Source organism: Perca flavescens, chromosome 11, assembly GCF_004354835.1.
Source record: "Perca flavescens isolate YP-PL-M2 chromosome 11, PFLA_1.0, whole genome shotgun sequence".
In the NCBI taxonomy this organism is placed as follows: Eukaryota; Metazoa; Chordata; class Actinopteri; order Perciformes; family Percidae; genus Perca; species Perca flavescens.
In genome coordinates this window covers 19,491,273-19,515,847 of record NC_041341.1, presented here as the reverse complement: position 1 = coordinate 19,515,847, position 24,575 = coordinate 19,491,273, and the positions used below count along the sequence as shown (strand labels likewise).

At 39.7% G+C, this 24,575-nt stretch overlaps 3 protein-coding genes across 6 annotated transcripts in view; 1 reads left to right on the top strand and 2 right to left on the bottom strand.

Annotated features, from left to right (window-relative positions):
* Positions 1 to 12: 12 nt before the first annotated feature.
* On the bottom strand, positions 13 to 1,665 carry cldn10l2 (claudin 10-like 2). Its single transcript, XM_028590444.1, has 5 exons — positions 1,434 to 1,665; positions 732 to 893; positions 552 to 639; positions 298 to 405; positions 13 to 208 (listed from the first exon to the last, which is right to left on the bottom strand). The coding sequence occupies exons 1-5, from the start codon at positions 1,663 to 1,665 to the stop codon at positions 13 to 15; spliced, it is 786 nt and encodes a 261-aa protein (XP_028446245.1).
* Positions 1,666 to 2,881: 1,216 nt separating this feature from the next.
* LOC114564537 (claudin-10) lies at positions 2,882 to 4,604 on the bottom strand. The gene is made up of 5 exons (XM_028591939.1): positions 4,385 to 4,604; positions 3,524 to 3,685; positions 3,358 to 3,439; positions 3,160 to 3,264; positions 2,882 to 3,038 (listed from the first exon to the last, which is right to left on the bottom strand). Exons 1-5 carry the CDS (start codon positions 4,602 to 4,604, stop codon positions 2,882 to 2,884), a joined length of 726 nt encoding a protein of 241 aa, XP_028447740.1.
* Positions 4,605 to 6,326: 1,722 nt separating this feature from the next.
* The window catches only part of LOC114564135 (multidrug resistance-associated protein 4), a 41,337-nt gene continuing 23,088 nt past the window's right edge, over positions 6,327 to 24,575 (top strand). For all 4 annotated transcript variants that reach the window (XM_028591335.1, XM_028591334.1, XM_028591336.1 and 1 more), the window contains exons 1-20: positions 6,327 to 6,400; positions 6,976 to 7,086; positions 10,670 to 10,790; positions 10,874 to 11,098; positions 11,176 to 11,265; positions 11,386 to 11,549; positions 11,660 to 11,785; positions 11,980 to 12,229; positions 12,316 to 12,423; positions 12,609 to 12,698; positions 13,430 to 13,621; positions 13,759 to 13,853; positions 13,934 to 14,020; positions 14,170 to 14,266; positions 15,758 to 15,994; positions 16,210 to 16,341; positions 16,477 to 16,514; positions 16,817 to 16,911; positions 17,337 to 17,483; positions 23,123 to 23,202. In XM_028591335.1, coding sequence (XP_028447136.1) covers positions 6,327 to 6,400; positions 6,976 to 7,086; positions 10,670 to 10,790; positions 10,874 to 11,098; positions 11,176 to 11,265; positions 11,386 to 11,549; positions 11,660 to 11,785; positions 11,980 to 12,229; positions 12,316 to 12,423; positions 12,609 to 12,698; positions 13,430 to 13,621; positions 13,759 to 13,853; positions 13,934 to 14,020; positions 14,170 to 14,266; positions 15,758 to 15,994; positions 16,210 to 16,341; positions 16,477 to 16,514; positions 16,817 to 16,911; positions 17,337 to 17,483; positions 23,123 to 23,202 — 2,559 coding nt within the window. The remainder of the gene's footprint in view (positions 6,401 to 6,975; positions 7,087 to 10,669; positions 10,791 to 10,873; positions 11,099 to 11,175; positions 11,266 to 11,385; positions 11,550 to 11,659; positions 11,786 to 11,979; positions 12,230 to 12,315; positions 12,424 to 12,608; positions 12,699 to 13,429; positions 13,622 to 13,758; positions 13,854 to 13,933; positions 14,021 to 14,169; positions 14,267 to 15,757; positions 15,995 to 16,209; positions 16,342 to 16,476; positions 16,515 to 16,816; positions 16,912 to 17,336; positions 17,484 to 23,122; positions 23,203 to 24,575) is intronic.

Here is a 24,575-nt window from a genome sequence, read left to right as displayed (position 1 = left end):
CTTTGAGCTCTACTACACAAATGCATCTCTTTCAGACATTTTCATGGGTCTTGTCTGAGAGAGCTTTGAGATTTTGGAGCTGGTGGATGGCCCTGAGCCCATATAAGATCCATTCTGCCTGGAGGGTTTGTAGTATCCGGTGTACAGCGTTCTTCCTCTGGAGCGAGGGGCCATGTACGTGCCTCCTCCATAGGCATAATCCACTTTACTGTAATACCAAAACATTGTCGAAGTTAATAATGTGGTATGAACTCAACAGTCACTGGTAAAAGGCTAAAGATGGATGAATTTAAATACCTTCCAGGACAAAGTACTCGATAGACTGTAACAGCGTATGACACAGCCCCTAAAAGGATCAAAAAACATCCCACCAATCCTAGAAATATGGGAGTTCCTAGGTCATACCTGGAGTAAGTTAAAATTTAAGAAAAAATGTCATGATACATTGTACATACTGTAAATACTGTACATCAGATTGTGTTAATATTTTACTATGGAATCAAGTTGGACTTTTCTGCAATTAAACAATATGGTAATGTAGATCAGTGTACCGTATCTCTCCTGTCCCAAAAGTGGCATTAAAGGTTTGTCTGTTAATCTTGTTGATGTATAAGCAGTAGGCAGAAACATCTGACACACCTGCATGCAGAAGTTTGTTGATATTAAGAAATAATGAGGGCAAAACATTTCTGTCATTTACAGAGACAAACATGTGCATGTTTTGTACTCACCTCCAACAATATGAAACACTGCTCCGGCAAAAAGCAGTTTGTCCTTGGTATTATCAGCTCCACCAATATAAGTGCACTCCATCCCAATAAAGCAAAGTACTACACCAATGAATCCAAGAACTAACCCGCATAGCAGCAATCCTCGTACTCCCTGTATTAAAGCTGTGAGAAACAAAAAGAAAAAGTTCAGGCAAGAAAAAAATTAAAAAGTTCAATTTTTAGAACAGTGTTCAATTTCAGAACCAAAAAGAAGCTGATTTCCGTTTGAAAAAGAATCTCTTTGGAGAACATCCAAAGCTCTTTATATTAACTAGAGTTAGTAGACACATAGAGAAGAACCATAAAGCTAGCTGCCTGACCCAGTGATGTTAATAAACATAAAGTAGCAATAGCTAGTTTTTGACACATTAGCAACCAAACCTACTGGTCATACCAGACCAAGTAAAGCTGCAGTGGCAAAATAATAAAGTGGCATTTTATTGCTTATGAATTCAACTTTTCATTTATTTTTTCAAAGGTCACACAGTCTGACATACCACTGCTGAAAACTCAGTGCCACTGTGAACACTTATCCATAACTGTTCTATGCTCTGCCTGTTAAATTACAGTTCTGCAAATCGTTCTATTCATTCAAAGTAAAAGACTGAGAGAGATAGTATTAGAAACATTACTACTGAGGTATATGCAATGTGAAGCACTTACGTGTGACATTCCGTACCACAGGGAAGTCTCTACAGGTGATGACAGACGTGGCATCTGTGTAACAATCCTTCCACAGGCTGGACGCATACCAGGCCACTTTGATGACAAATGGGCCTCCTTGTCCTCCTATTCGAGAGACCTTCCAAAAGTCCATTCCAATGGTGCACAGCACAAACAGCCATCCCAGTGATGAAATCAAGAAGCCAAATATTTGGATCAGACGTTTCCTCATTTCTGAAATCACTAAATTAAACCAGGTCCACTCAGTAGGGTAGAAGCACAAAACACATTAAAAGTCAACTCAGTGGTAAACAGGATCATGAGTTATTTCCTGTGTCAGGACAGAATGACATTGTGCCTGTGCCATGCGCCATTAGTGTTTATGAGGGCTATGTACAATTGTGTGAGATGTTTACTGTAAACATTCTGGAGTCTGCCACCCACTTGAAAGCATTCAAACCAAGTCTAGCTACTTTTTCAAGTGTACATCTTTTTGCAGCCCCTGGCATGTAGCAATAATACATTTAATATGAATTTTACATTGTAAAAGCCCACGCTTGTAACCACCTTGAAATGTTGTATTGCTTTTGTCCATCACAGTAACATAATATTAGGATAAAATGGGTTACTGTCACTAATTTTCTTAAAGAACATGACACAAAGTGCAAAACTGCTGCCCTCTTCAGACCTGCTGCAATCACTGACGAGCAGATGTGACAAACAAAAAACACTTTATAGTCATCTGATTTTCAACCATTATTTATTTCTACTCATACCGTACACTCTTCTAAAAAACAGAGCCTTCTCTTCATTCACCATACATGTCAATCAGACAATGATAAGATGCAGTCTTTTTCTGATCTTCTTGAAATTTGCTTACTACAAAATCATAATTAATGGTTATGCCATGGGAAAAAAGAGAATTTGTGATTGAAAGTTTGAAATGTTGTCATCACAGATTAACAACATGTACAGGTTACTTACAGTTAAAGATTCAATCAACAAAGGAAATGTCTTACAAAATATGATACACTTAATTGCCACATACATAAAAAAAAAAAAAAATGGAAACGTATGTAAAAATTACATCAGAAAGGCCCATTTCGGAAAAAATATGTTTTTGATTGAGCTGTTTAATCATAATACATACATAATCTCAGCATTCAGTGCACAGTAATATGTAGAACTGCCAAATACAGAAGTTGTCTGCTTTATAGAAAATAGAAATTCCCCAACATTAGAGAGTAAACTGCATCACACAACTTTAAATTCAAACCTCTGGAAAAAAACATTTAAATATTCCAAACTTAATTGTTGGTGAGCCACACATTAATATCAGGAAATTCTGCTACTGTTAGACAAAACCACCAACTTTCATACAGTGTTGCTACTGTATCTTTTAAGACTCACCAGTGGCTTTGACTAAAAGTGTTTTATATTCATATACCTCACACATACACATTCTTATCAAAGTGCTGAATCCTGGAGGAGTTGCTGCAGTCAGGAGGCGGCCTCTGGTTTACAGACTGTGCCTGCCCTCTTGGGCGGGAGGAGATATGAGACTGTGAGACAGCACCTTTGTAGATATAGTTTGCTCGACTGTGGCTGTAAAGAAACAGAACACAGACTCATCCTCATTAATCAAACACATATATGGCTCAACATAATTGATTCATATATGTATCCTCTGTATATTGTAAACATAGTATGTGTTACTCAAACCAACCTTTTGGTAAAAGAACCTGTAATGGAGAAGCAGAGCACGCTGCCTCCGAGGATACAGAGGATAGAACCTGCCCAGCCGATAAAAAGCGCAGCTCCCAGTTCATACCTACAGACAAAGACCAATAGCCTACTTAATGATATTTTTCTTAATTGGTTGAGTTACATTCAAACACTGGCTGTACCGTCAGATGGTTCTTACTTCTGGTCATAAAACAGTGGGTCAAAAAACTCTGTTGTTATCCGGTGTGCATAGAGGGAGCATGATGAAAGTGAGCAGAGGCCTGAGAAGAACAAGAAAAATAGGGAATTGTATTAGATCACAAAGATATTTACAGATATCATACAGACAATTTCACTATACTTACCACTAAGAAGGAAAATTACACCTGCAAAGCAGGCAATACTGGCTTTGTTTTTGTCAGTTCCTCCAAGTTTGGTGCATTTCATTCCAACAAGGGCAAATATAGAACCAAAAAAACCCAGACAGACGGCTGCAATCATCAATCCCCTGCATGCTTGGATGTAGCCTGCAAACATAGATAGAGGTCAACTTATATACAATTAAAAGAGTGTTACTTTGAGTGGCTCCATTCTATGGTTTTGCATTCTCTGTACTCACATCTGCACATCGCAAGGTCATTGGGCAAGTGACTAATTTACACATTAAGCAACAAATACAATTTGTCATGAATAACCCTAATTGTTTTCAGCCACTTTTTTGGTAGTGCGGTGAGTGACTTGGCATGAAACGTCCTATTCAGATGTGATTTCAGGCAAATATTACCTTGGAAGTTAACCTCTGAAACTAGTCAGCCGTGGAAGAAACCGCTTAAGGTTCCCAGTAAATTTCCTTTATAGCTTTCAAGCTCAGAGAACAAAGGCTAAACATTGACGTATTTGGAGGTAAATGAGTTGGTTCTTTAAGACTTGCAGTAGGTGTTAGGATTTCTATTAATCCTGAGTATCATCTGGAATATTCTAAAAAAAAAAAAAAAAAAAAAAAAAAAAAAAAAAAAACTTTGACTTAGACAGAGAAAGAGCTATGGTTGAGCACTTATACGGCAATTGGAAACTGAGGATGAATCAGCACTAGAAAAATTACAACAAACCTTTAAGGCATTAACACACTCTTTAACGGAAATACAAACAGAAAACTCCATAAATCCAACATGATTGCCCAAAAAAGAAAAACCAAGAATTCAATGAAAAGGGAAAAACAAGCTGACCATTCAGTGCTAGCAACGAGGGAAAGTCTTTGCAGTTAGAGACTCCAGTTGAATCAATGACGCAGGTCTTCCAAAGATTGGAATAGAATGTAGCTGTGGTGATGACTGATCCATCATTTGAAGATACCTCCCAATATTCCATCGGCAAGGTGGAAGACACCAGCACCCATCCCGAAGTGCTAAATAAAAAGGCCAAGATCTCCTGAGACATGCTGCTCATTCTGCAAAGAGGACTCCTCCACACTGTGTGACGGCCAATTAAGTTTGTGAGACCTGGAATTGATAATGGTTCCCTGGCTAGTAAGGCTTGTTGAAAATGTAGCTATGTTCTGCACTATGTACTAAGTTCAATGGATAGGCTGCGATTGATAGTTAATGTGTTGTGGACTGTTTTATTCTGTAGGGAGGAGTTTGGCCCTAAATATCAACAAGGGGCCAATGGTCTATTATAGCTCCTTCCAACCCCTCATCCAGTACACGTCACTGTGACTCACAGTCATAGATCATGGGGATTGAAAGTTCTGGATGTAGAAAGTATCATGATGACATCAGTAATGCCATTCAAAATTAAAGCAAATGTAGGCATGCAAGATGAATTCTTTGCTATGTTTGTGTACATATTTTGAGTGGGCCTACCACTGTGATGGGCATGAAGTCCAATACTTAAATTAAGTAAAAGTAATGATACTATTATGGAAAAAAATACTTTGTTAAAAACAGAATGTTTGCAGTAAAATGTTTACTGAAGTAAAAGTAAATGCACTTAGGTATCAAACACATAGTATTCATTCTGAGGTTTGTTACATTATTAATGTATTAACCTGTAAAATGTTGTCAGTGGTCAAACCATTCCTACTTCACGGTAGGGTTAAACTAATAATGCATCATACATTATTTTATGGATGTAAAGTATGAGCCAATGATAAATTGTAAGGTGCTCCTGTTAATTTGTCCATCCACACCACAAACTACGTGTAAGGGGAACCACCTTTCTGACAGCCTCAACAATAACAACATTAAGCTTCACAAAAGTCTCTTTTGTCTTATTACTTTTTCCCACTGCCTTTATACAGTGCATTTAAATCACATCTTTGGATTTATTTATGAGTTAAAAAAAACAGTCTTGAGAAACCACAGACACATTTAAGATAGGAAACAGTGCAGTGAATGTGTCACCTTCTACCTTTCACCTTGCACTAACAAGAGTGCAGTAACTTCCCCAAAGACCTAAAATAGCAGGATTTAGATAACTTATTAACAACTTACAGCATGCGAAGGAAACAAACGTGCTGCTACATTGCAGAGAAATGTGTTGATACATTTAGAAAAGGACAACTAAAAATATAAGTGAGATGTCACATACTGTATAAAAAGCAAACAACAAGGAAAAACTCACCCAATTAAATATTTCATTAAGCTTTTATAATGTGAAATAGAGCCCCATCTGGTGGATGTACATACTAATGTTTCTGCAAACACACTTCTACCTCCAACAGATGGAGCTGGGAATCTCAAACCACTCTGCAATTGTTCGTTAAAAAGAAAATGATATATATACACTACATGTTCCTGAATTGGGTACATTTATAGAGAAATTAAATGAATTGGATTTTATCTTCCCGTTCTGTTGTAAAGACTATGGTAAGCTGAAATACGTTTAGCAAATGGAAAAACTACTCTACTACACTACTACTAGCCAATCCCCAGGCGGTGGGCGGGGTTAAGCAGCGCCCCGCTCACCTGACAGCCAAACCGGCTGTGCGTCCTGTAGTAATCCTGTCCTCAGTGTCTGTACTGTAGGTGTGATATTGACAGACATTGGACTTTACAGCAGCTTTGCTCTCAGAGTTTTCCTTCATTGAGTCTTTTGTCGATAGCCCCCCTGACACATAGACTGCAGAGAAAGTCCTCAGGTTGCTTTTACTGTTGGGGGGGGGGGGGCATGGAACCACTGTGGAAGGAGGCGAAGGATAATCCGTCGGCTTCAGCTAATCTTCTCTCCAAGATTTTCTTCTGGTAAGAAAAGCGGACCGTAGTGACAGCCGTGTTTGACATTAATTGAATGGAGAGCTCTCCTGTGTGACAGTTTGTGGCCACTCAAAAGACAGTGTGTCCCCCTGGATGTGATAGCAGGTAGCTGCTGAGCATCCGCCCATGCTTAAACATCAACAACACTGTTCCCACATGGAGGAGAGAGCTCAGGCTCCTAGTAGCTAAACGTTCATTCCTCAAGTCTGAAATCTCAACAGGCAGACTCATGTAGAGGAATTCTAGAGTAGCATGGAGCATGAAAAAGTGGACTACTATTGTTTATTGTGAAGTAAAAGTACTATAATATATAGTTTTGGAAGTGTGCTACAGTAGCATAAATCAAAAGATTATTCTGAAGAATGGACCATTTCCCTTAACAAAACATGGTACATGTGGACAACTTCTATAATGTACAGTAGCATTAATGTCAAATGGTGAAAGCCTTGTATCTCCTTTATTTTTATGCTTTCTCATTAAGCCAAACTAGGTTTTCATAGTTTCTTTGAACACTAATAATTATTTTCAACTACTGAACATACTTTGATGTACTTTCTCTCTAGTTGGCTGAATCCCTTGTTCAGTATCGGGTATAAGAGGAAGTTGGAGGAAGATGACATGTATAAAGTTCTCCCAGAAGATGCATCAGATAGACTTGGAGAGGAGCTACAATGGTAAGACATTGAATACAGTCTTTTATCAATTTAGTTCAATGCTCATTTCCCTCTATCATTGTGTTGGTGGAATTCAGAGCATTTTACAGTAAATTGTGTTAAACAGTGTTTGTTACAGGGGGAAGGGTAAAATATAAATATAACAGTGAGTAAAAAATCAACTTGTCTATACGAACACAGGTATAAAATACAAGGAAAAAGGTAAATGAAAAGGAGGAATCAATGTTCATTTCCCTCTATCACTGTGTTGGTAAACACTTATTTACTGGGATTCTCCCAAGTAGCTAATACTATAAATAGGCTTAGATTCTAGGAAACAGGGTAGAATGCCAGTAAGACCTCTTTAGCTTGATTGATTAGATTTTGATTAGATTTGATTAGCTTGCCCCCCCTTCTGTTGTTGGGGTTTTAGACTGTTTATTTCTTACACTGCACTGTAACTTTTATTCTTGTATTTTCATACCTGCTGTCTTATTCTATTTTAGCTATTTTTATATTCTCTCTGACAAATGTTTTCAATTGTTTTTAACTGCTCTTTAATTTTTTTTAATGTAAAGCACTATAAACTGCCTTGTTGCTATACAAATAAAGCTGCCTTGCCTTTAAGAGGAAAGACACAAACCGCCTTCTGGTCACAACTCCTAGCATCAGTTTCCATGATAGCAATTTTGAAAAGTGTCCACTCTCTATCCACTTGTTTTTGAGGCAAAGGAATCCAATTCCCCATCATATATCAGTAATAAAGAGAAATAAAGAGAAAGAGACACCTCTGCTTCTCTTAATTAGCGTCCAGAATATGTGGCTTCTGGACTGATGAAACACAGCTGATCATCAACCATTACCATGAGATGGTCTGGTACCTTGCACACCTATGAACCTCCTTATGTTAATTCAAGCTATTTCTTATTGGCTGCCCATTGACTAGCATGGATGTCCACTAACACACTGCTCAGGTTTAGATCAGATTCTTATTCTTGACATCATTGCAACTTCAAGGTGTATAGTCAATGACATTGAAATCCCCCTGAAGGAAAATAGTAAATGGTAGATTTGGGCATTGTCCAAGACCCAATCCACCACTTCAGCAAAAGCATACTACTCAAAACTACTATATTCAAACCACAATCAGACCTTTATTCACAAACTAAGCTGCAGACATATTGGAATTACCCCCTTCTCCACTGTTTAGTGTGTTTAGTAGCCAACCAGAGAATCAAGGATGTCCCCACCACTGCCTGGCACCTATAAGCCTGGACATCTTCTTAGTAGGGGACAGACTACCCACGTTGAGGGAGTGTGGTGTCAGAATTCACTTTGTGCTTGGAGGAGAGCCCACCTATATATAGACAGTACTTCTCAAACTGTCACATGAGAGCTTACTGAATCATAATCAGCATTATAGTACGTACTGGAGTCATTTCCAGCTATGTGTTTGGTGGTCAAAATGTCAGTACCGGGTGGGAGAGACCCAGAAAGAGGTGGCCTGTGCCATCCAGTTGAGGGATGATCAGTGGCCAAAATGGAAGAGTATAGTGCAAGTTGTTTTTCACAGCTAAGGCTATTGATGGATGATGATGACACAAAGCAATAGTTAGATACTGTAGCTGCAGTAATGAGGGGTTTGTATTAAATTGTGGCAGTGAAGACCTTTCTTTGTTTTTCCTCTTTTGAAAATTTGTGTTCTCCTTCCGAAGAGCACCTTCGTGATTTATTTGAACTTCTGAACACTCCAGACTTTTTTTCCTTCTAAAATATTCTATCATGTAGAAACGTGTATGTAGACAGCTACACACTAAAATCTGTAGAAATGTAAGATGCACACTTAGTCAGTTAACATCCACACAAGCAAGACATTATTATAATGCTTACTTAATCTGCACTTTTTGTAGCCTGTTGTATTCTGTATTCCTGTATTGTATTGAATATGAAACTGTATGTTGTCCTGCTTATGCTTTTCTTGGCCAGGTCGCAATTGCAAATGAGAACCTGTTCTCAACGGCCTACCTGGTTAAATAAAGGTTAAATAAAATAAAAATAAATAATAATAATGAATGATTGTACTTGAAATATGTGGAGCTGAACGTTGAGGGAGTGTGGTGTCAGAATTCACTTTGTGCTTGGAGGAGAGCCCACCTATATATAGACAGTACTTCTCAAACTGTCACATGAGAGCTTACTGAATCATAATCAGCATTATAGTACGTACTGGAGTCATTTCCAGCTATGTGTTTGGTGGTCAAAATGTCAGCACCGGGTGGGAGAGACCCAGAAAGAGGTGGCCTGTGCCATCCAGTTGAGGGATGATCAGTGGCCAAAATGAAAGAGTATAGTGCAAGTTGTTCTTCACAGCTAAGGCTATTGATGGATGATGATGACACATACCAATAGTTAGATACTGTAGCTGCAGTAATGAGGGGTTTGTATTAAATTGTGGCAGTGAAGAGCTAAGCAACAAAGCAAAGCTATTTCTTTATAATTCAGATCCAATTAGAATTCAATCCAATGCAAAAGCCCAATATATAGACTTCTCATCCCTCTAAAACACATTTCCTCGTTTCCTCTTCTCCCATAATTTCCTCGCGTCTCTCCCGTGCTTCCTCGGTGGGAAGGACTAAGACGCGAGGAAGGGAGGCAAGTGGAGGAGCTGGGGATGCAATTTAAGAGAACTGAGATGTACGTCGGATTTATTAACACCTGATCATTTTAAACACCTGAGCAAACAACTAGTAATATTAAAAGTTACAAATATAAAGTATAACCACCAGATGGCTCTACAAAATATATACAAGGAAGAGAAAAAAATAAAAGTAAAATAAGAAAAAACATAGATGTGCAAAACAGAAAAAAGGAAAACTAAAATAAATATGACTAAATGACTTTTGCAAAAGCATCAGAGCATATAAATGAGACACAACTACAAAAAGGACTGTAATCAATGTCTTCATTGAGTCCTGGATAAGTCGTGGCCTGGCTTTTTAATTTTTTTGCAAGAAGACTGCCTTGAAACCTTTTTTTTCTTTTCTTTGTTTTTCCTCTTTTGAAAATTTGTGTTCTCCTTCCGAAGAGCACCTTCGTGATTTATTTGAACTTCTGAACACTCCAGACTTTTTTTCCTTCTAAAATATTCTATCATGTAGAAACGTGTATGTAGACAGCTACACACTAAAATCTGTAGAAATGTAAGATGCACACTTAGTCAGTTTCAGTTAACATCCACACAAGCGAGACATTATTATAATGCTTACTTAATCTGCACTTTTTGTAGCCTGTTGTATTCTGTATTCCTGTATTGTATTGAATATGAAACTGTATGTTGTCCTGCTTATGCTTTTCTTGGCCAGGTCGCCGTTGCAAATAAGAACCTGTTCTCAACGGCCTACCTGGTTAAATAAAGGTTAAATAAAATAAAAATAAATAATAATAATGAATGATTTTACTTGAAATATGTGGAGCTGAATTTCTTGTGATTTCTTTCGAGAAACATTTTGTAGTGCAACAGTTCATTATTGTGAGTACTGTAACAGTGCATTATTATACATTACTGACTGGGAGTAACCATTGCTTTTCTTTTCACTTTTCAAAGGTACTGGAACAGAGAGGTTCAACAGGCGGCAAAAGATCTGTGCCCACCCAGACTTGCCAAAGTTCTTGTTCAGTGCTACTGGAGATCATATGCACTCATTGGAATATACATCTTTATAGAGGTACAGTGCAGTCTCACAGTGCAACCAAACATCTACAGAGAACAATGCTGTTATTAACAATTAATATTTTCATTTTCTATCAGGAAGTTATCAAAGTCATTCAGCCGTTGCTACTTGGGAAGATAATTGAGTACTTTGAGAGTTATGACCCCACCAACACAGCTGCAGTCTATGAGGCCTACAGCTATGCTGCAAGCTTCTCCTTGTTAACCATTGTTCTGGCTGTCCTTCATCATCTCTATTTCTACCACGTCCAACGGGCAGGCATGAAGATTCGTGTGGCCATGTGCCACATGATTTATCAGAAGGTCAGTCATTATGACACATCTATGTAGACATGTCTGTATGTATGTATGACTTCATTTAAAACCTTTGTTCTGCAAAGGCTCTTTGTCTTAACAGCAAAGCATTTGCCAAAACTACCACAGGACAAATTGTGAACCTCTTATCCAATGATGTCAACAAATTTGATGAGGTAATCATATGAAAATATTTTATGTGTTTATCTTTAAATTCATATTTCACATATGACTTACTCATTCAATAATACAGACCATACCTCAGTAATTCTTTCCTATTCATCGTTTTATAACAGGTAACCTTATATTTGCACTTTTTGTGGATTGGTCCTCTACAAGCAGCAACTGTATTATTTTTGTTGATGTATGCGATTGGCCCATCATGCCTTGCGGGAATGGCTGTCTTCTTCATCCTGATGCCAGTACAGACTATGTTTGGACAGTTGTTCTCTAGTCTCAGGTTTGTAGTCATTCGCCACTTGATCAAATATAGAAAACAATTTTCTTTACTTTATGTTGTGTGTTACACTGGTACCAGGTCATTGCTGCAATCTGTGTCTGTTGTTTTAGGGCTGAAACAACAGTCTTAACAGATGACAGGATACGCACAATGAATGAAGTAATTTCTGGGATCCGCGTTATAAAGATGTATGGGTGGGAAAAGCCTTTTGCTGCATTGGTGGATGAGGTCAGAAGGTACACCAATAACTAACCTACCTTTCCTTTTACCAATTTTTGTTGAAATCTATTAACACGTTTGTGTCATGTCCCCTTAATTAACAAGCATGTAAAAAACAAATGCTCCTGTTTGCTGCAATATATTTGAGAATAATGTACCTGTACATGTAGGCCTGCAGTGTTTACTGACAACATGTCTTGTTATTGTACAGAATGGAAATCTCCAAGATCATGAATAGCTCCTTCCTGCGTGGCTTGAACATGGCATCTTTCTTTGTGGCCAACAAGATCATTGTCTTCATCACCGTCTGTGTCTACGTACTGACAGGAAACCAGTTGTCTGCTAGCAGAGTGTTTATGGCTGTTTCCCTCTATGGGGCAGTCAGACTCACCATCACACTCTTCTTTCCCTTTGCCATAGAGAAGGTCTCTGAGTCTCTCATCAGCATTAGAAGGATTCAAGTAAATACACCACAGCCAGGCCATATTTGTGTTTGTTGATTACTGTCTATGGAAACTGAAACTCTGAATGTAATTCTCCTTCTAAGAATTTTCTTTTGCTGGATGAAGTTGCTCCTCAGCATTTGGGGCTTCCTGTGGCAGAGAAGAAGGATTGTATGGTGAAAATTCAGGATTTAATATGCTACTGGGATAAGGTGAGAATTATTTGTGGGCATTGTGTCTCTCGAGAGAGACACAATGAGAGATTGTACAGTGCAGAGATTGTGAAGCCTCTGGGACAAACTTTTGATTTTGAGCTATTTAAGTAAAGCGGACATGAACAGACTTTCTGAATAGGTATTACATGACAGGGTTTCAGTTCATTTACTTTGTCTTACAGATGCTAGAGGCTCCAACTTTACAGAACGTGTCTTTTACAGTGAGGCCAGAGCAGCTCCTGGTAGTAATCGGACCGGTTGGGGCTGGAAAGGTCAGGTCTATTTTGTAGTCTTGGGTTTCTAGTCATGCACACACATGATGATAAACTTGAGACATGTTAAGTAACTCAAAAATGTTAATAATATAATATTATCAATTGTATTAGCAGTAAAGAGTGTTAAGTCGGTGCTGAGTTTTTAGTTTTGAATGCCATATAAAAAGTCACTGGTTTTAATACCAAGATTGCTTAATTTTGCCATACGTTATTGTATTGCACTGTTATTGTAAGATAGTAGAGCTAGCATTTCTCATTAAAGCTATTCTTTTGGTTAGCTGAAATGCCATTAATTATTGTCTTTTGGAAAATATACTTATTCACTTTCTTACCAAGAGTTAGATGAGAAGATAAATATCTCTCTCATGGTTGTGTAGCTTAGTCTAGCTTAGTTTAGCATAAAGACTGGAAGCAGGGGGAAACAGCTAGCATGGCTCTCATAAGTTAAAAAATACACCTTACCAGATCCTCTAAAGCTTCCTAATTAACATGTTGTAAGTTGTTTGTTTAATGTATTCACAAACAGAAACGACAATGTGTGTTTTACTGGGAGTTATGTGCTAGCCTGTAAATAGCTCTTTGTGAACAACTTTATGCTAGCAAATTAGGCTACCTCCAGTTCCAGTGGTACTGTTCTTCTGATCTTACTTGGCAAGAAAGTGATTTTAAGCCTCCAACAATGCCAAAATTACAAATCTTGTTTTTTGTCCTGTGTTTGTGCATGCCAGTCCTCGCTCCTCAGTGCCATCCTGGGAGAACTGAGTCAGGAAAGTGGTGTGGTCAAAGTCAAAGGAGAGCTGACATATACTTCTCAGCTGCCCTGGATTTTACCTGGTACGATTCGGAGCAACATCCTTTTTGGCAAAGAGCTCAACCCCCAGAAGTATGATAGAGTTCTGAGAGCCTGCGCCCTCAAGAGAGTGAGAATCACTGTTGATTATTACATGTCCCGCTGCATTTTCATTTTCTATAGTCTAGGTATTAGGAAAATTTAGCTAGTAGTGAGTCCAGTGTAAATGTGAATGACTAGTAAGGGTTGCATTTGGACCCTATTCAGGACATGGACCTATTGCCAGGTGGTGACTTGGCGATAGTTGGGGACAGAGGGGCCAATCTCAGTGGAGGACAGAAGGCAAGGGTCAGCTTAGCAAGGTGTGCTAGATAACTACAGCAATGCACATTTCTTTCGGTGTCAGTGACCGAGATAACCTCCATATTTGTGTATCTTTTAGAGCAGTGTATCAGGATGCAGATATCTACTTGCTGGATGACCCTCTCAGTGCTGTGGATGCCAAGGTGGGAAGGCACCTCTTTGAAGAGTAAGTTTTGTTACTAACATCTCCCCATTTTTGTCAATGGAGAACTCCAGTGGAAAGTACATATCAGTTAATCAGGTGTTAAAATCAGGTGGTGAAAATATATTAGTAGTTTTTGTATTTCTGCATTAAAAAAAATGTGTTTCCTTCAGGTGCATTTGTGGACTTTTGAGGAAGAAGCCTCGTATCCTGGTTACTCATCAAATCCAATATCTGAAGGCTGCAGATCAAATTGTTGTCTTAAATCAGGTGTGTGTTTGTCTTTGTGTGTTTCTGAAAGTTTACATGTAAAGAAAAGTGCTCAGGTGGTAATTAAACAGAATGTTAGTGCATCAAATAAGCCAACCCAAGAGTTGTTACTGTTTATGATGCTCCATGTACTCTGAATATTTGCTATAATTATTTTTTTAAATTATGTTATATGGTGTAATGACATTCACTGTCTTATAGTATCACTTAGGCCTATGTCTAATTGCATTGTGTTTCTCAGCTCAATAACTTTTCAGTCACACTACACCCAAAATGTATCAGTCACCCACTGTAGACTTCAAGGTTGCTTTAAAAAGTTTGTAGTTACCTGAGGACATCAGCTGTCAGCTTGGATTCACAGCAATTAAAGTGGATTCCAACGATGACCCAGTTTAATGGCCAAAAGAAAACAGTGCCTGTCTCCTGCTCCTTTTATTGGTTAGACGAACCATTCTGTTTTGTATAGGACATGCAGAGTCATGCTTACCAGCAGTAAGTGACGTATGACCATGGCAATGAGTCCCCAACCAGATTAGCGTTGAAGCCTCACTAACTGATTTGTTGGTAATCGGTAGCAGAATAATTAAAGAACAAGCTGATAATTGGGTGGTATTGCTAATGCATACAGTGCTTACACTCTCGGCTCATTATCATCCCACTGGAACAGTGTCTAGCTGCTTGATGATTCAAGTCCAAAAGTTACTGACATTTTAGCTCTCGTTTGGTCTTTTTTGACTCTTGAGGAAAACATTGGCATGCTTGGCTCTCTAGATGTTTGCATTTCTGCACCTGCTGGTTGCTAACTTTGTCTGTACCGGTACTTTATTTATTTTTTTAGTCAACAAGCTCTAAAAGCAACAAATAGGCTTGATGAGAACAGTGCTCCTCAACCATACAATATGTTTGGGTTGTAAAATGAAAACAATGAAGTTCTACAGAAATATTCTCTAGTCACTATAAGCCCTTCCAAACTCCACATAGTCATTTTAATCAGTGTTGATATAAAATAGAATAATATTATTGATTAGCAACGTTTGCCACGGCTTCAATCGGTAACAAAAAAATAAATATGCATATATTGTGCAGTGGTAGAGCGGATAAAACAATGGGAAATGCATGATTTAACTTTATAATATCCATTAATATGACACTCATTTATTACTTTTACTTAAATATTTTTTATATATGAACTGTGACTATTGTTGTCAGAATACATCCAACATGGTGGAAGACATTCAAGAACATTCTGTCAAACGCCTCAATGAGTATGTTATTCTATTACTTATATATAACACTTTGAGGAATTTGTGTGTGTGTTCCTTTCTGTAAGAGTTTAAAAATCACATTCATAAGCAAACAAACATACACATACATGTCTTTTTATTAGTAATATTAACAGGGGCTCATATATCATGTCACTTACAGAAATTTCCAGGACTATGTGTGAGACTTCTTGTGCTCTTAACTGCATCTCTTTGCTGTCATTGCCAGGGTAAGATGATGGCACGGGGGACCTACAATGAGTTGCAGAGCTCTGGACTCGACTTCACCACCCTGTTTAAGAAGGAGGAGGAGGTGGGCCAGGAGGGGGAGAGGCAGGGCGCGACCCCCATCCCTTGGACTGTGTCCCGCTTCCCCCATACACTCTCTGACAACTCACTGTCCTCTATGTCCTCCCTCTCCTCCTCTCTGTACTCTTTGACTGATGGAGCAGAGCCACTTACAGTGGTAGGTATATTTGAAACATCAAATTACTACAACTTGGCTATAATTTGAAAACATGGTTTTCATCAAGCTTTAAGCATATGTGTGTGGGGAAAGGCTTGTGTGCATTCTACCAGCCACTAGAGGGCAGAAGGTACTCACATTTTCCCTGCTGCTCATTTCTGCCTGATCTGAATTGTTGCTGGATGGCTGGCATTGACACTAGTGTCTATTTGTAGGCAGTACAACCAACGGAGGAGGAAAGCCGCTCAGAAGGAAACGTCGGCCTGCGTATGTATGTGAAGTATTTCAGGGCAGGCGCTAACTTCCTGGTCCTTTTGGTCCTCATTTTACTCAATGCCCTAGCACATGTGAGTCCCCTTCTTTAATTAATTTGGAATTTTGGAAAAATACAATATTTATCTCAAGTGAATTTGAGACAAAATTTAATGATGTAATGAATTTAGTTTTTTATATGTAATTTGTTTGTGTGTTTGCTTGTTTAGATCACCTTTGTTCTACAAGACTGGTGGCTTGCTCGCTGGTAAGATTTTGTTTCTCTTACACCCTGTAAAAAGCATGAATGCTTTCAAAATTTGAGAATAGCAGGTGTTGTAAGCCAAACTGACTGATTTTCTGAGACTGGAAATGGTCAATGATTTAATAGAAGACGACTGAACCAACAAACTGTTTTTTTTTGGCATTATCTGTCACTTGTTGAAACTGACCTTGTGCTTCAGGACAGGAAGATTGTGTTCTGTGTAGTGCCTTCATGTTGAGGCGTTCTTTGTTTGTTGTGTTTATTTGTCCTTGTGGATTTTTGGTTCTTTTGTCGCTGACTTGCAGGGCCTCTGAACAGAAGCACATCAATGTGACAGAGCACCTCAATGGCAGCTTCCCTCGGCAGCTGGACCTTGACCTGTACCTAGGTGTTTACGCAGGTGAAGCTCACAAAGCGCACATTGCTTTTTTGTGTACTGTTGAGGCTCTGAATACGCCAGCCATTCAATGAACAGATCCACAGTTCTCTGGCTGTGGCCCAAGGCCTTCAAGGCCCAGTGTACTGTATGTGTACATGGGCCTCAGGTGTACAGGGAGATAGCAGTGCCTTTCTTGTTCTCTGCTGTTGGATTGCTCTGCTTGTCTCCCTGTGACCCCCAGCCACTTCCCTCTTTCAGGCTTTTTGTATTCACAGTGATAGTAGACAAAAAAGCATAATTAAAGGAAAAACACAAGTAGAATATATCTGCTTTTTTTGTACCATTCAGCATGCTTAATACTGGAACCTTAAATGCATAGCTGACTACAAGGATAGCACTGTAGTGTGCTGATGGATTTTTTTTTCTCTTTTCTCTGCTTTGGTCAGGTTTAACAGCCACTTCAGTAGTGTTTGGCTTCCTTCGCAGCTTGGTCTTCTTTAATGTCCTGGTGAGCTCGGCCCAAACCCTACACAACAGCATGTTTGATGCCGTCCTCCGGACCCCTGTACACTTTTTCGATATCAATCCAATTGGTAAGTGGCTCACCTCCTTCTCAAGTTCTCATTTAGATAACTACTAACATATTCATAACATGACCAAGGTGTTAAAGGAATGATGTATGGGGATTATGAGATGTTAACATCCAGTGGGACCTGCTGTAGAAGCTTTAGTGGTGAAATGCAATATCTCACCACTAGAGAGCAGACTGTTACTTACTTAGTCATGTTTCGAGCCACTTTACAAACAGCCATATACTTGCCTTTAAACTCCATAGTCAGTTATTAGTTTGTAAGTTATATATATATATATATATATATATATAATAATTTATAATAACTTGTATTTTCAAATGCTACATTTTTCATATAAAACTGTAAATAATTGTATTCAAGGATTTCATATTATAATGATATTATTGAATGTTCATGTAATGTTTATGTAATTTCTCAATAAATATAATTAATAACTGATAAATATTAATCAGAAGATCTAATATGTACTTTAATATAAAAACTGTACTTTCAGTCATACAAGCTCAAAGATGGTTTGTGGGACGTATGGGGTTTAATATCTGATTGTGAATAAACTGGCATCACAAAACAGGCTTTACAAAAGTAACCAAGAGGCCAATTCAGTCAAAAAGCCTTGTGATATGGCTTAATATGTAGCCATAATGTATTTAAAAATGAGTAATGAGAGTCCTATCTTTTTTTATTGTGAGTTTGAACAAAAAGCAAACAATCATATTGAATACATACTGTTTGCACTAGATCTTGGACAGTGTTATGTTTGGACTATAGAGCTTTGTAAATACAGATGTATTTATCTGTGTGCTGTATCAGAAATCTTCGATTATTTCATTAGCTTTATAGGCTGTAGCTGCTGGACCAATGGAGTGGGCAGATGGACACGATTTTAATAAGTGTGCAAACACTCCAAATACGTCTGACTTTACTTAGGGAGGGCTGCTGGTTTTTTCTTCAGGCGGGTTTTGCACCGCCTTTTATTATTAGTATTTTAGTATTTCAAGATTTCTTTAAATCATTTTGCTCTTCTTGTTATTGTCTCTCTATGACTTTGTGGTATTCATTAAAAAAACTCTTCTAATTAGGTGAAATATTGTCACTAAAATGTTTCATTTATATCCAAAGTCAGCTGCCGAGTGGCCCACTTTGATAACTTTAATTGTTCACCTGTCAGCAGATAATTACTCAGCCTAATCTCTTCATAGTGACATGCATGTACAGCACAATCAGCTCGGGTGGGAATTCTCAACAAGAAGGAAACTTGTATCTGTATAATGAGTCATAATAAGCTAATAACACAAGTCTAAATATGATTTGAGGGTGTTCAGGAGCTTGCGGTTTCATCTGGTATTAGAAGTGGGTGCAGCGACAAAGCTTTGCAAAGCTGTGTTTGGAGCAAACACCACAGGTCTTAATCTTAGGCTTTTGTTTCTAGTGCTGCTGTTGTGTTACGTATTGGACTACCTGATGGCTTATCTGGGTGTGCCTTGCTTGGTAATCTACACAGGGGAGGAGGACAAACACTTTGAATAATGTAATAATCTGTTTAATAGCGCAGCAAAGGAGAGGCTTAACAGACACTGCTATCTGATTGCTGTTGTGCTGCTATCAGTAACCATTGTATGACCAGTCCAGTCATTGCAGCTTGGCCTCTAGGCTGGCAAACAACAGTGTATCTGGCTGGATTTATAGACAACTGTCCCAGAGAGTGAGTTTCTTTTGTCCTTAGTCCAGTCAACAGTAGATTAAGCATGACCATGACATTTTTTAACAATATAAATAAGTTTCAGTCTCTTTCTTCTCCTGGTCTGTATTTTTTGATTCATTCGCTTGAGTGAAACCGAACCGAAAAGACCAGGACAAAAACCGCTGTCAGCTCTGCCGTTTTTCTCTTACTCTTTTTTCTTTCTTTCTTAATGTTTTGCTTCTTTTTTTCCCCCTTTATACAATAACTGCCACTTTCACCACAATTGCTTCCACACGTCCACTACTCTCATGCAATAAGTGTGAGTAATTTGTAACTGTGTGCGGAGGTGTTGTTAAGGATTTGACAACTGTTTACATGTGTAAGTGATAGGTGCGCTGCTGCTGAACAGGCCAAGTGTTTGATAGCTGTCCACGGAGTTAAAGGTTACCATTTCAAGCATCACTGCACAAAGGTCCTATTTGTTATTCTGTGAATGTGGTTTATAACAATAGAATACAGCAGTGGTGAATTATGTTTGATGGAGAGGCATTGTAGCTCCTCTGTATCAGTCACTGAATGTGCCATTTGTATCATGTGTCTGTGTTATCTTTTGTGCTGTGTGGAAATAGTTGGGGCTTGTGGTGATGAAAACCTTTTATATTTTGTAACAATACTATTTGATAAGAATAAATCTAGATGATGTTGATAACACTACAGACTGCTATTTCCTCTACTATATTAATTTATATAACTTAATGTATTCATGTTGCTCAATTTTAGCAATATGGACAGTCTTATTACAGCTGTTCATCCAAATGTGATCCAGTTAGAGCAGCACAGACAGCGGTGGATGTGTTGAGCTGATGTTGATCCCTGTAATTTAGTGTCATTGAGTGGGCTAATCCCCTCAGAGACTGCAGGCCAGGGCTTCAGCTCATCAGCACAGTCAAGAAGTGGAGTTTCATTCAAAACACACACACAGACACACACACACACACACACACACACACACACACACACACACACACACACACACGCACACACACACACACACACACACACACTTCTACCGTCCCCCTTTCACATCGGCATAGTGGGCCATCTCTGTGCTAGGTGTCACTCAGTTGCTGTTGATGCAGGGAACATTGGATCTTCTGTAGTCAGTGATGTGAGATTCTAATTGTGTCTACAGAGGCAATGTTTTGAATGTCTGTATTTCAGGTCTGGAATGCAAGAGTGTTAAGAGCAAAGTGGAGGAAATACTGCAGAGAGGATGATGATATCGAGGTGTGTAAATTGAATGTGGAGATGGAGCCGTGTGTGTGTGTGCAGTATGGCTGATAGGGCTCCCCCTCGCTCTGCACTTCCACTATTTAATTGCATGAAAGGGAAGCAGAGGAGATTGCAGGAGCCTGTCGGTGTGAGCGAAGAGAATGGATTTAGAATGTATTAGTATTGGCAGCAAGGCGCCGGCGGTGGGAGGCTGCCCCAGACCCCGAGGCCCTTCATGGAAGTGCAGGTGAGCTGTGCCACCTCCAGCCTTGGCAGCCCCCTCCCCAGTATTCCTTCATTATCTCACTTCCCTGACTGAAAGGCCCCTCCAACTGCACTGGGGCCCACACATGGAGCGGCTCTGAGTCGTCCCCTTATCTTGATGTTTACAGGGAACAGCGATTTGCCACACGCCCTGCTCTAGCCGGACCCCACTGTTCCACTTCTTTAAGTGTGATTGGGGGCCTTGCTCACCTAATATTTCCACCTAAGGGGCCACCTTAGTTGGAAGGGCTTGATATTTCCTGAGCCTAAAAAATAGTGCAAATCACCCCTGGAGTCTTAAACCATGAGAAATTGTTTGATACTAATGCTGCTGATATCCTGAAACGTCTATACCCCTCTCTACACAATAGGTGATATTGTTGACAACCACCCATAGTGATTGAAGCCATTGTCCCATGCCGATCTTACCTCATAGGCATTTCCATGCAGTGAATGTCTTTGTGTAACTGCACCACTGTAATGTATCCCCTCTATAGTCTGCACAGGATGGAGAAGGGTCTTTACTTCATCCCCTCTGAAACTCTGTTGACTGAGCTGCTTGTCAAACAGCTGATAGCTGGCTGATGTTTTCTGCTCTAACACCCTCTAACCATAGTATGATGTAACCCAGAGAAACCTACCCTTTTCTCATTGGCATTGTCTGTCAGATATGCATGAATTTAGGTCATCTATGGCTTAGACAGTAAAATTACATAAAATATTATTGGATCTTCCGCAAACACAGTTTGACAAGCACTCCCCCCATTCCCAGACTAAAGCAGCTATATTCTACACTAGTATAGTAGCAGCTCTACCCCCTTGCATGAACCCTCCCCTCAGGATGTCTGTATGCTAAAGGGGCACTCACACTGTGAATAAGATTAGTCTGCCTCCAAGTGTACAACATGCTTACGCCACTTGACTTTGAATCAGTACTGATTTGGAGCATTGCTGGATTGTTGCGGGGAATAATGCTCTGGCTGGGTTTATGCAATGGCTGTTATGGGGAGCCCGGCCTCGTCTGCATGCATGTTTTAGGCGGGAGCGGCATTTTGGATAAAGCTGTAAGCTGCTTACGGCCGTGGAGAGAGGTGATTACAGGGCCCACCTCCGTAGGACTGACTGGGAGGCTGGGAGACAACTTTTAGGTCCGTGGCATGGCTCCGCCACGCCTCCGAGTGCCACACCGCCACATTTTGCTAATGTGCTGCTCAGCCGTTTCCTCTCTGTCCCGTACCAAGTCCCACCCTTATTCACGGCCTATTCTGTGAGCTCAAATAAACTCATCTGCATGCTTGCGAGGTTGGTTTCACTCTATCAGGGGTTGTACCCTAAATACTGTATGTGTGTGCTGCTTTATTTACATTCTCCTCTGACAGATATTATTTTTCGCTTAGTGTCACCGTGAGAGATAATGGGTTGCTTAAGTAAAGTATTAAACATTATGACACCAATTTGGAGACGCTTTGACAGGGAATACACTATAGACTACACACAAAAGATCTACAGTACAGCTTGTTTGTGTCTTTTGACTTGAGCCTTGTTCATGTAGTGGCAATGTTGGCACTGCTCTGGTACTTTTTTGTCTGCCTCTGAGAGTCAGAGGGTTTCATTCAAGGACAGAAATGGAGAAAGCCTTTCTGTCTTGTCTGCCTTTAGGTAGTGAAGTGTGGGAATTTGCTATCACTGACCCTGCAGTAAACAGTGTGTGAAAGCAGCTGGAGTGTAATCTTATGTGTTGTGGGACCAGAATAGGGTAGCAAAGTTACTAAAGATCGAAAAAATTGGCTGCCACATCACCTGCACAGAGCATCAGCCAAAATAATGAACACCTGAGCAGATTGGAGGCAACTCAATTAACGTCACTGACACTGCCAGTCAGAGCATAAAGGCAGGTACGCAGCTTCTGTTGCCCTTTTGTTTCCAAACAAAAGGTTCCCTCGTGTATTCAGACAAGAGTAGGGCAGTCTTTATGAAATGCTAGACAAATAATGATTCATTGTTTAATCTAGATAGGCCTGTGTTTTTTCATCAGAGTGTATAAGTTCTTTTCTATTAAATTGGAGGGGACTTTGGTAACAGTTGCTCAATAGTCTAGTGAGACGGAAGGAAATTGAAAGAAACTAAATATTGTTTTTATGGGTTTAGATTAGCTAATGGATAAAGAATATGTATATGCATTTGACTTAGATGTGTTATTCCAAATCCAATTAATACTCCAAGTGTTCTCTCACACTATACAATTACACATTACATAATCTTGTTTCCCCTAATTTTACTATAGTACTTCTTATCGGACAAATCATACACTTGGCACCTTTCTAACCAATAAGACCACATTTTGCTTTCAATTGTGTGATTCTATCTTGCATATATCATCTCTAATGTCATCTAATCTGTGCTTTTGTGTTGTGTTTCCCAGGAAGAATCCTCAACAGGTTTTCGAAGGACATTGGTTACCTGGACTCTCTGCTCCCATGGACGTTTGTGGACTTTATCCAGGTGAGTCTCACCTCGGCAGGTTTGGTCGCTGGCGCTGCAGCATGGGAAGGCCATTTCATGCCTGGCTAAACCTGCTTTGTGGTCCGGGTCCCCTAATCTGGAAACAATTACTGTAGGATTACCCGCCAGCGCGGCCCAGCGCCTGCACAGATTTAATAAAAGTGTGCACATAGGCTGAGGGCGTGGCTCCCTCTGTGTGACACAACAGAAGCGGCATCTTCAGAGAATGTGTTTGGAGACTAAACAAGTGATTGGGAGAGAGAAAGGTACCTAAGAGGAAATAAAGGCCACAGGATGGTGGGGATGATTTGGAGGAAAACAGTGGGGAGGCAAGGAGGGGGTGACGAGGACAATTTGTTGAGTGGCAAAGAGAAGAAGTGTGAGCAGCAGGCGTACGATGTGTTGCAGGAGTGGAGCTGGAAGCGTGGTAGAGGGGAAAAGGGGACAGGTCAGTTGGAACCGATCCAGAGCGGGACTTGCCCCTCTTAAGGCGATTCACCTAATGCTCTACAGTCTTAGGCCTGGTAGCCAAGGGCCACCCTGGTGCATAACCAGGTTAGGTTACCAAATGCCACCGTGCCACCATGACAGCCATCTCCCACGAAAGCCTGCGGAGATGAGCCAGCTCATGCACCTAGCACCACAAAGAAGGGAATGTTCGCTGCACAATTCGAGGTAGAGGAGCAGGCGTGGCTCTTTGGTTAGGGCCAAAGAATAGAACAAAGGCACGCTGAAAATGAATCCCCCCTCCACAATGCCTGAGTGATGTTTGTGGCAGATACCCATCTCACTGTAGACAAAAGCCATCTTAAATGCTGAAAGCACAAAGGATCATATGCACAAAGCCTTTTTGTCTGCCACAGTTTCCCTCATTTTGATAATAAGGTGAATAATGGCTGGAGTAAAATAATAAGTTTGTAGAAGGCACATAGGTCCAAGTGAAACCAGTGAAAGTAGAGGTCATGACTAAAAACAGTCTTGTATTGCACATATGTACTCAGTGTATGACTTATCTATTCCACCATATTAGTTATTACCTGACTTATGGAATACAAGAAACAATACTATTTAAACCATGTGTCTGTATTGTAGTTAAACATACCTTTTAATAACTCAAGAGCAAACTGTCAAAATAAGACTAGCTATATCATAGACTGGCTGTATCATGTATACATGGTTTCTGCTGGTTGTTCGCTCCAGCAGAAAGTGGAAGTGATTGTGGTAGTGGACAAAGGGGGCATCCTTTGGACAGAACACTTTTGTTTGTGTGGCTTTCTGCTCTTGTTTGCAGGTGTCTTTCATGAAGCAGTCTTTAATGCTTTCAGGAAGGACGTTTTTCACTCTTTTTATCAAAGTATTAGCCGCGCAGAAAA

Bases quoted from the DNA above. Each gene is read 5' to 3' on its own strand.
- LOC114564537 (XM_028591939.1), bottom strand. From the start codon at position 4,604: ATGAGCAGCATGTCTCAGGAGATCTTGGCCTTTTTATTTAGCACTTCG. The intron at 3,265-3,357 runs GTAAGAACCATC...CTTTGTCTGTAG, and splicing joins CCACTGTTTTATGACCAGAA to GTATGAACTGGGAGCTGCGC. The intron at 3,039-3,159 runs GTTGGTTTGAGT...GTTTCTTTACAG, and splicing joins ACAGGTTCTTTTACCAAAAG to CCACAGTCGAGCAAACTATA.
- cldn10l2 (XM_028590444.1), bottom strand. From the start codon at position 1,665: ATGAGGAAACGTCTGATCCAAATATTTGGCTTCTTGATTTCATCACTG. The intron at 894-1,433 runs GTAAGTGCTTCA...TGTTTCTCACAG, and splicing joins TGTGGTACGGAATGTCACAC to CTTTAATACAGGGAGTACGA. The intron at 640-731 runs GTGAGTACAAAA...TTCTGCATGCAG, and splicing joins AGTGTTTCATATTGTTGGAG to GTGTGTCAGATGTTTCTGCC.